Source organism: Tiliqua scincoides, chromosome 8 (assembly GCF_035046505.1).
Source record: "Tiliqua scincoides isolate rTilSci1 chromosome 8, rTilSci1.hap2, whole genome shotgun sequence".
Lineage (NCBI taxonomy): Eukaryota > Metazoa > Chordata > Lepidosauria > Squamata > Scincidae > Tiliqua > Tiliqua scincoides.
Window position 1 is genome coordinate 39,055,997 of NC_089828.1, and position 11,197 is coordinate 39,067,193.

At 47.0% G+C, this 11,197-nt stretch overlaps 1 protein-coding gene across 1 annotated transcript in view; it reads right to left on the minus strand.

Annotated features, from left to right (window-relative positions):
- LOC136659468 (scaffold attachment factor B2-like) overlaps nucleotides 1–8,518 on the minus strand; it is a 51,858-nt gene extending 43,340 nt beyond the window's left edge. The window contains exons 1-4 of the mRNA XM_066636694.1: nucleotides 8,230–8,518; nucleotides 6,744–6,831; nucleotides 3,980–4,044; nucleotides 429–491 (exon numbers count right to left, since the gene is read on the minus strand). Of these exons, the coding sequence (XP_066492791.1) occupies nucleotides 429–491; nucleotides 3,980–4,044; nucleotides 6,744–6,831; nucleotides 8,230–8,424 (411 nt within the window). The 5' untranslated portion in view covers nucleotides 8,425–8,518. The remainder of the gene's footprint in view (nucleotides 1–428; nucleotides 492–3,979; nucleotides 4,045–6,743; nucleotides 6,832–8,229) is intronic.
- Between the last annotated feature and the right edge of the window lie 2,679 nt (nucleotides 8,519–11,197).

Here is an 11,197-nt window from a genome sequence, read left to right on the forward strand (position 1 = left end):
AGCAGGAAGTGCCAGAAGATCTATGAATGCTGCAGAGATTGGAGGGACCTCCAGAATGGCACCGGTGATCACCTTGGACCCCCTTAAAATGGCCAGCGGAAACTTTTACCAGCCATTTTGCAGGGGTCAACACTGGCCATAGGTGTCATTTTGAAGGTCCCAGCTCTGCACAGTGGATAACAAGAATAGAGGCGCAGATAATGAAAGGTAGGTAACAATTCTGCTCCTCATGGATAAGCAAATTTGTAGATAGCGAATTTGCATATAAAATGAACTGACTAATTTCAATAGCTGGACCATGCGAAGTAATCAGTGGGGGACAAACGTTGAGAAACCCTGAAGTTTAAAAACACAGCCTCTTTATACTGTATAATTTTAACTTGTGAACTTCAGAGTTTATTTTGAGGAAATAAAGTTTTAAAAAATACCTTCACATTTGTAAAGGCACAGGGTGCCAGCTCCAAAGTGTTTCCAGCATCTTCATTGTCTACCTAAAAGCAATAAGAACACTTTGAAGCATACTGAAAAACCACATTACCACTGAAGATGAAGTCAGAATAATGGACTAGATCAGTGGTTCTCAGTGGTTTAGCACTGGAACCCACTTTTTAGAACGATTATGTCAGGACCCACTAGAAGTGACATCATGAACAGAAGTGACATCATCAAACAGGAATATTTTTAACAATCCTAGGCTGTAATCCCACCCACACTTACCCAGGAATTAGTCTCATTTACTATCGTTGTTAAAAGCATATATATAGTAGCCTGTTTTCCCAAATGCAGTCACATGCCATGGTAGCATCAAGTCTAATATATTAAAAATAAAATATTGAAATGAATGTGGACCCACCTGAAATTGGCTCGCGACCCACCTGGTGTGTCCTGACACACAGTTTGAGAAACACTAGACTAGAAGAAAGGCAAACCAATTGCCCTCTCTTTGCACTCTTATCCCCAAAGTTGTTTATAAATGACCAACATTTGCTAGCTCTCAGAAACAGCAATAAATGAAGCTGAGAGGAAAACACAATGAAAGATAGCAATTCTTTGGTAGGACTCTTACTTCAATTGGTTAATTCTCAGGAGCACACTGCAGTAAAGACTTTTTCTCTACACCACCTTTTACTTGTGCTTTATGACATATGCAAAAAAATTAAGCTATTTAGCATGCAACATGCCATTTGCAATTCAGCCAAAAACTTCAAACTAGAGTTGCTTTTTAAGAAATCACAGAAATCCAAGTAAGAAGAATGCTTTTATCTAAAAAAAAAGGTTCACACTGTATCAGTACAGACAAAATCATCACTATTCAGCATGAGAAAGAGAAGTTTTGCTTGATCCTTTCTGCCAATACCATACAGCCAAAAAACAGCACCCAAGCAAATGCAGCATCAACAGATTACACCCAAGACGGAGTCCAGTTAAAACACATTCTCTCCTACAACTCAATCCTGTCTAAATTCCCCCACACTGATGCAGTGATGCCAGTGCAGCTTCTGCTGCATCCCACAGGGGAATTTTGGCTGCTGGAGGTCTCCTGGAGACCTGGTCTTGCTGGAGGTAAGGGGACATGTGTCTCCTTGCCCCAGGGTAAGCCACTGCAGCTGTCAATTCAGATCTGCAACAGCTGGCACAAGACCAAGTTGATCTGTGTCAGTGGAGCATGCCCAGAAAAGGGGCATGTGCTGGCACCACCAATCCTGTCCTTCTCCCAGGCCTGATCCTCCCACCTCCACCTGCTCCCTGCCCCTGCACTGGACTCACCTGCTTCAGCAGCTGTTGCTCAGTCCACTGGTGCCAGCAGGAAGATTCTGGATTTCTCATCAATGAGCGAAGGCTTCACACTGTTGCAAAACGCTTTATTGCACTTTTGCAACTGCATAAACACATGGCATACCAGTGGAGTGTACCATAACTGCTGGGTCCAGGTTCTGCCTCCTGCTCCCCGCCCAACCTGGAATGCCTCCCTCCTGCCTCCTCCCCATACCCGTGTTGGCCGAGCTTGGCCAATGCAACCTTCCCTCTCCAGGTTGGCGTGGAGGCACTCTTTATGGCATGTTTGTGATGACACGTTTTGTGGCACATTTGCAACCCCCTTGGGCCAACTTCATCGGCCTAACACAAGGTTAGGATTGCGCCCTTAACCACCTAATAATAATAGCATTATTTCTTTCCATATTGTCAACTACAGGATGCCCTACAGTTTGTTTCCATTTATTTTCAACATCTCTGCAAAGTAGGTTGCTGTCATTCGCAATTTGACAAGTAGAAGCAGCAGGAATGGTTGATCAAGGCCACTCAAGAAGATCATGTCTGGCACAATAAAATTCAAGGTCAATAATTATTCACCAGAACAGGGACCCATTCAATTTTCTAGGCTTTCAAACCTTCTACCTTCAAGGAATGCTCATTTCTTTCCAATGCAAGAAAAAATCCAGTAGTAAAAAGCAAGGCTTACAGAAGTCTTAATTCCTGATGGGTGGGAAACGGGCACCCCCTCCCCATTTTATGAAACAGGGTTGTTTAATTTCAGAGTGATTTGAGCCTATAGGCTTCAGAAAGAAACCTCAAGGTACAGATTTTTTATTTTTCTTCCTTCTAACTCCCATTCAGCAACAAGTAGATGGAAGAAGTCACTCATCAACAGATATTCACCAGAAAAAGAGGAACCTAAGTCCCATTTCACATAGATTTATCAGCCAAGGAGTCGCAGTATACTCCACATGTAGATCCAGGAGCCAAATTATACTTTCCCATAACAACCAAGCTCTTTATGTTTTATAATAAACATAGCAGCAATGGTTTTACTATTATGGACCATGTGCACTTGGGCGTTACCTCTCTGTTCTTATAGCAAAGTTTTCTATAGTAAAGTTTCTATAGCACTTTCAGAGATTTGCCCAAGGTAGAGATGAGATTTAAACCCACTTCTAGATCCAAGTTCAACTTTGTATTCACTCAACTAGGTTGGCTCTTGTCCCCCTCTCAAGATCTCAGGCAGGTAAAATGCTTTAGAGGAACTGGAATTTCAACAATGAATTAGTGGAAGTGGCACACCAATTTAAAACACTTTAATTACAAACTAAAACACAACTTACTTCAAAGTATGGGTTTCACACACTCAGAATTGCATACAAGACTACACTAAACAGAACTACTCCTATTTAATAGGATTATAAGTAGGATTTCTGATCTCATTTGCAAAGCATATGGTTGGCAGCCAACAGAGTATCCTAATCATAAAAACAAACCAGAGATGGGGCTAATGCTTGCTTGTATCTAAATACTTCAGTTCAGCCAAGTCATCAGTTGAGCTACAATCCACCTAGGACTGTAATCACGGGAAAATAAAAAAATGGAAATGCATATAAAAAAACAGACCATTTAGTCACTAAAACACCACACTTTCTTGATCCTTATAAGACAATGATTATAAGGCATGCATTTATTAATGGGTTTTAGTAAAAAACGCCATGACTGTGGATACAAAAAAAGGAAATAAAATCAGTAATTTTTGGGTAGATCCTCAAATTATGTCTGCAATTTTAAATTTAAAAAATAAAACTTATGACGATTATTAATCTGATTCTGTACACGTTAAGAGATGCATACCACGGTTACTGGTATTTCTCTTGGTTTTTCTTTAATATGTGACAAATGTGGAGGTGCCTCCATGTTACCTACAGGACATCCTGCAAGCTGTTCTGGAAGTTCACTCTTTTCTGCACCAGCATTTTCCGTACTATCAGAGAGGGAGTCAAGTTTACTATCAACACTGCCATCCTCTTGGCAGTCTACAGCACTGCTGTTATCTATTTCAGCTTCATCTAACATACTAAAATCCATGTCAATATCCTGCAAGTTATCCAAACTTGCTTCAATATCCTCCTGTGAAAAGAAAAAAAGCATATATAACCACCACTGGGACTCAAACACAAAATCGTTGCACTTCAGTGCCAAGCCAAGTTAGTCATACCTGACCATCTCCAAAATCCTCTTCAAGCCCATTGTCTTCAACTCCCTCTCCCTCCAGTTTACGCCCTGATAAAACAGTAATTAATTTAAAACAAAACAAGCACGTATTCAAAGATCTATACAAACTAAAATCATGAATTGGATCAGGTCCAGTTCTTGCAAATATTAAATAATAGCCCAATCCTATGCATGTCTACTCAGAAGTAAGTCCCATTAGAATCAATGGTGCTTACTCCCAAGAAAGTGTGGATAGGATTGGACTGCAAGTTGGCTAATGTTTTACTTGGTTGTACCACTTCAGCTCATCAAGGAAGGGTCCAAAATCATCTCCAAGCTAGAATGGCAGGAAGAACAAAGATTTATAGTACCCTAAAAACATTTACAAATTTTGTTCTGGCACATGTTTTTTTGGATTACAATCCACTTCATTAGACACGCAAAGTGAAACACTCAAGAATAAAGTATATATTGAGTGGCCAAACCACAGCTCGCAAGTCACATATGGCTCTTTGACAGTGGGACCTCAGTATCAGTGGGAGATCTGTTCCAAGACCCTTACCAAATTCTACAGTTAATGACATTGGGGGGGCTTAGGTGGTGCCACAATTACTTACCTGAAGGCCACGTTTGGCTTTCCAGAAGTCACATGCGGCCTGCCCACCTGATCACATCTGGGAGGTGTTCTGAGAAGTGACTTCCAGTTGCATCTGGGAAGTCCTCCAGCTGCAGGCTCAACATTCATGGATAATCAAATCCACTTATGAGGAGCCCTTGGATAAGTAGGGCTCAGCCAAAATATTTCCACAAGCCGCATGTTACAATATGATGGCTGAGCTCCATTTTGCATCACAATTAATGTAAAAAGCAAATTAAAAAATTTCAAGCATTTTAATTTACTGGGTTTATACCAGTATGGTATAATTGGATTGGACAGTACATTGGATTAAATGGTACATTAACATTAAAACCTAAATTTAATGTTCCTGGTGAGTAAGTGTATTTAAGAATTTAAATGCTTCTGAAATATTGTGGTTCTCAAAGATCTGGTTTATTATTTGTGGCTCTTATGTTGTGCAAGTTTGGCAACCTCTGATACATACTGATGCCGTGGGCCAAGAACTCTCACTAAACTCACCAAAGTAACGCCATTTTAACATCAGTTCTGACTCTGGTCCTAAAATGCTTGTTAGCAAGAAACTGTGAGCCACCCCTGACCCAGTGCCTGGCTCTCTAGTGCCCTAGTCCTTGAAAACCAGACAGAGCTGGTCTGTGTTATCTTGCCAAATCAACAACTGACAGGAGGGGTAAATGGGGTGTTTAAGTGTAGCAGGGATGGAATTTTACAGGACCCTTTGTCTAAGCTTGTCTATGTTTGAAATGAGTATAAAAAGCTAGCTGCATCTAGCTACACTTGTGCATGATCTGAGGCAACAGGCCTCCTTGCTGCCTTATTTTGGTACCAGCAATAAACAAGCTGTTTTCTGCTATACCTTCCCTCTGAGTGTTAAATGGGGATGTAGCAAAAATTTGGAGATAACAAACCTCATGCTGCCTTTAAGTGAGTCAAAGGCAACAACACACACAAAAACTGGGGCAAGGGAGCTATAAAGGGTGAGATCAAAGGACTGTGGGATGAAAGATATAAATTCAATAGTGCCAAGGTGTAGGTTCACATAGAAACTTTTCCCTCAACATCCTGGCTTTGTATGTGCAAGTTTTTTTGTTGTTGTCATTTTTGTATGGCAGACCAGTCAATCAGGCAACCTCCTCCCATGCAACCTGAAATTGGGCAATATGAAACGGGTCTAAATATCTACATGCTGTTCAAGAGAATTAGATTGTTGGCATTCTTCAGTCTCAGAAGACTATGGTATTGCGCTCTGAATGGTGGTTCTGGAACAGAGTGTCCTCTCCAGTGTGCAAAGCCTGGGTAAAGTAGATATGGAGGATAGGCTGTTACCCATGCAGCAAATCCCCCCTCTCTACATCGCTGAAATGGTCCAATGGAAAGACAGAAGCCAATACGGTTGGTTCTAGCGGCGTCGCAGGAGTTGCCACAACGTGACTGTGTTCAGCCATGAACTGCCTCAGGGACTCCGGCTCGGGATTTTGCCTCGAGGTTGACTCCTGAAGCCTTTTCCATAACTGGATGTAGCCATGAGGCAGTGGAGGTTTGGGAGCAGAGTTTTCCTTCTCTCAGATGAGCTGCCTTCCCAGGCTGACGAGTCCCATCTACCCAGTGGCTGTTTATAGTCTCCTCTTACAACAAGTACAGCCAAACTGAGGGCCTATTCTTATCCCCCAGCCCCCAGGGGTTGAACTAGATTAAATTTACATTAATTGAAATGCCAAACTGTGAAGGGCATCTGGGAAACAGCTTTCAATGAATGCGGCATAGATGGTCTTGGCATAGACCATCCTAAACTGTGATCCTTCACACAACAGGACCTAATGTATGGACCTTGCACCCTTATAAAGTTTAACAACTTAGCAGGCACAGAAGTCCAACATCCATAAATAAATTTCATTTCTCAGTTAAATACAAGTGACAGTAAGTACCATAAGGAAACTACAGGTGTACTAGAAGGGGGGTGTCAGTGGGTGCAAGAGCTTCCAGGGGCCTTCTAAAGGCCTTCAAATGACATTTCCAGAAGTGATGTTTTAAGGTCCTCCAGAGGCCTTGTAAGGGGAGGGGGGCGGCACTTCCAGGCTTGCAAAGATCACCACTGTAGTAAACTAAATTCCTACTCTACTCCCTTGCATACCTTTGCTGCTTCTCTTGCCAGTCTTCTTTGCAGTTATTTCTGATGGCACTGTAATATCATCAGGGTCACCCCCTTCCTCCTCAATTGCCTATTAAAGAAAGATAAGGACACTGTTTATTAACCAAGTACCACTGCACAGATCATCCAAGAGAAAAAAAAACAGCCCCACCCATTCCATAACAGTCTATCTGCAGCAAATATATACTCAAGGATCTTAAGGAAGCTCCCCTACCCACAATGTAGTCCAGCGCAGTTTTACTTTTCACACACACAAGTGAAACAGTTTTAAGGTTAGTACTGACTCCCAATAAGATAATAGAGATGATATACCACTGGCTGTGAATGCATGTTACAGTACCAAGCTAACTTCTTTACCCCTTTCTCTTAACCGAAAAGCCAACAGTAACAGAGTACAGTCAGTTTTCTTTATACCTGATTTCACTATCTGTGAGAAACAGAACCTACCGCTTGTTATCAATAACTCTGTTCTTGTTATCTGTAAATATTGTGCCAGTGCTTTTGGGAGGGGGTGGGGGCTCAGTAGAGCTATGAGCAGGCAGGTGGGGGAGGGGGAGGTTTTGGGAAGAGAAGAGACAGTGGCTTCCTCAAGAGCAGAAGGCAGTGCCAGTGCTGTGTAGGGAGGACAGGAAGAAACAGTGTACAGTACAGGTCCAATGAGGAAAAGGTGCAGTAACTGCACCCAGACAATTATGCTTCTCGTTTTTTAAACAAATATCTGTACTGGGTCAGCCTTCCACATCAAATGGACACTGGGACTGGCCTGTGGAGAATCATCCACTTCCAGACTTACCCCACCATCTTGGGGACTCCGCCTTGAATCTTCATAACCCTGGTGATGAGAGGTCTCTGTAAGGCTACCTGAGGGCTGCTCTGGGGCTGGGGCAGGCCCAAGGAAGGAGCCAAGAGGCATGTGGAGGAAGAGGACGGGTGAAGCTCTCCCCACTGCTGGACTCTCAGGCCACAAACCTCCAGCGAGCGAGGGGGCAGCCAGCAGAAGGAAGTCCTCGCAACCCTCAACGAGATGAGGGGCAGAGGAGGAAGCATCAGACGCTGATGCCGAGGAGCCTTCGCGAGCACCGGGACCCCCTGACCAAGCTACGCTTCCGATTCGCAGAGTGACCGGTGAAGAGCCCTGAGCTGGCCCAAGAGTTCCGCGGTTCAGCACCCGCCAGGTTGCCCGGGAACCGCCTGCGTGCTCAGGCCGCGCAGGGGACCCCGCGTGGCGGCGGCAGCTGCAGACGCGAGACCCCCGCGGCGGCTCAGAGAAGCCGGGCCTGTGAAAGCGGAGCAGCGCGTCCTCAGGCGGCTGCTTAAAAGAGGTCCGAGAGGGCTGGGAAGGGAAGAGGCACGCCGAGGACAGGAGACCGCGCGCGGCAGCGGCAGGCGCCATTTCCCTCGCCTGGCCAGACCAGAGCGGCAGCGAAGGCCTCTGCTGGTCTGCGTCGCCCCGGTGCGCCCCGCCTACCCTCCGGAGACGCTCGAGGAGGACGCTCTTGTTGCCGCCGCTGTCCAAGTTGCGGCGCTTCAGCTCGGCCCGCAGGTCGATCACCCGCAGGTCGCCCAAGCGCCGCGTCGCGCCGCCTGCGAGGCACTCTGGGCCGGAGCCGCTGAGGGGGACCGCCGCTTCTCCAGTGGGCCCGGGGAAGGCTTCCATCGCCATGAAGCGCGTCTGAAGAAAGCTCCTTCTCCCTGCTCAGGAAACCTCTCGACGTCCGCAGCAGACAAAATGGCGGCAAAGCGCTACGCGGCCCCGGGTAGGGCGAAATGCGCACGCGCGCGTCGCGCCAATCGCCGGCTCCGACGACTTCTGCGCATGTGAGAGTGGGGCGGGGGCGGGGCCACGCGGGAGGCGGATTGGCTCCCTGGGAAGAGGCCCATCTCAGCGACTGCACTTCTGCGCAGACGCTGGTGACAGGAGGACCTGGCAGGCGCGCGCTGAGACGCTGTCAACGCCCTCCCGCGGAAGTGCGCCCAGCCGGAGCCTCCGCGGCTGAAGAGACGCCACCTGTGCGGAGTCCGGCCTGGCCGGATGCTGAGCCGCTCACTCCCCCAGAGCGGCGCCTCAGGACCTCAGCGCCTCCCGTGGGGCTCTCTGGGGCTGCGCGGGGTCCTGTTGCAGAACTGCCGGCGGTCGCGCCCCAGAGAGACGCGCCGGAGCCTCGCGGTTCGGAGCAGAGGCCGGGGGAGCCTTCCAGGCGCCGAGCACGCTTGTTCCTTCTCGGTTGCGTAACTCTGGGGAACGACGTGCAGACGTGACCCGGCAGCCGCCTCGCTGGTCCAGAAGCGCGGGTCTGAGGGCGTGGCTTTCCAGGACCACGAGGTAGTGCGTGGGGCGTGTGCTGCATCTGTGGTGGGGAGGCAGGCGGAGGCCTCAAGGCAAGGGAACATTTGCTCCCATACTTGAGGATGCACTGCAGCTGCTACGGTATCGGAAAGTTGGATGGGACTGGGCCCTGGCTCTCCTATGCAAGAGCCTTAGGCTGCAGTCCTAACCTTGCTTTCCTGGGAGTAAGTCCCATTGAACACAATACTTCTGAGTAGACCTGGTTAGGACTCTGCCGTTGGAAGATCAAGAACATTTCCCAACATATTCAAGTGAGGGCACAAGCCTAGCCAGGTCTACTCAGAAGTAAGTCCCATTTTGTTCAATGGGGCTTACTCTCGGGAAAGCATGGTTAGGATTGCAGCCTGAATAACACAGACTTGTATGCACTGCTGGGCAGCTGAAACTTACACATTACAGTATAATATTTTGAGTCAAGGTATACAAAAAACAATCTTCAATTTAAAACTTACCTCATAATTTGGTCAACAAACTGATCAAAAACAAGACTGAAATTGACTTTTCCTAAGCACAGACAATTCCACATGCATCAGACATGCAGCACAATCCTATCTTGTGTTGGAACAGGCAGGCCAAGGAGGTATGGGATAGGGATCCAAAGTGCCTCAGCTGGAGGCAAAGGGAAACTCTTCCCCTTACCCCCAGGTAAACCACTGCAGCCCCAATGGGTCTGCAGGTGGCATAAGTCCAAGGAGAGTGGAGCAGCTTACAGCCACTCTGCACTGCTCAGGGTTGGGATCTGACATTATAACAGCCAGGTCCCAGCCCTGCCTCCTGCTCCCTGCCTGCCCACCCACCAACTCCTGGGACCACCTCCACCTGCCTCCTCCTCACCCACTCCAGACACTTGCGTGGGCCAAACTCAGCAGATGCAAATCTCCCTGTCAAGGTAGGTGCACTGGCTGGATTCAGCATCCATATGCCGGCCCAGCTGACCCTAAAGTTCCTCATCTTTCAGCGTAGAGTGTAAATAGTTTTTCACACATTTGAGAGCAGAGAAAGAAGGCCACTGCCTCATATAGCAAATGAGAAGCTAAGGCAGGGCTTTTCAAACTGGGGTGTCATGACGCCTCAGCCTGTGGGCCCTGGCCTGTTTCCCCTTAAGGGGCAGCAGCGCAATCCCCAGGAAAGCAAAAGTGGATCGATCACACCCTGCCTCCACTAAAGCGGAAGTGGAGCACAATTGCTCCACTTTCACTTCTGAAGCTGTAGGGAGCCCTGCAGAAAGTTGCGCAGGGCTCCCCACACTCCCGGGGAGGCTGCAGGAGGTTTGTGTAAGTGGCCCTGCAGCCCCCCTGAGCTGTGCAAACCTCAGGATCGCACCACTGCCTTCCCTCCGCCCCCGCTGCCTCCCCTGCAAGAACTTAAGAGTGGCTCAAACTCTCCCTGAGAGTTTGAAAACCGCTGGGCTAAGGGAATAGTGGTTTGCCTAGTTTATGGCTGAGATGAGAATTGATCAGATTTCTTCCTTCCCAGCTCACAATCTTAAGAACATAAGAACATAAGAACAGCCCCACTGGATCAGGCCATAGGCCCATCTAGTCCAGCTTCCTGTATCTCACAGCGGCCCACCAAATGCCCCAGGGAGCACACCAGATAACAAGAGACCTCATCCTGGTGCTCTCCCCTACATCTGGCATTCTGACTTAACCCATTCCTAAAATCAGGAGGTTGCGCATACACATCATGGCTTGTACCCCATAATGGATTTTTCCTCCAGAAACTGGTCCAATCCCCTTTTAAAGGCATCTAGGCGTCTTAGCCTAAACCACATCAGCAGAACCAACCTGGAACTAGAATTGTTTATCTGAACTTCACTATCAAGGTTTCCAGCATATACACACATACATGTGCCGTAAATGTGTACTTTATATACGATTCTGAGATGCTGCCTGCTATATTTTTTATTATACATATTTTCATAAACATTTGTCCAAGCCTAAAGCTGCCAAAGCTTTGCCAGGCCTCAGGTCTTGTGCAACACTCTTAATTAAAGCTTGGCAGCACCTGGGGTTGGTCAGCTCCCACAAGCAGAGATGAAAATTTCATAAATTTATTTTCTTCTCAACTGGACATACATTTAGCAACT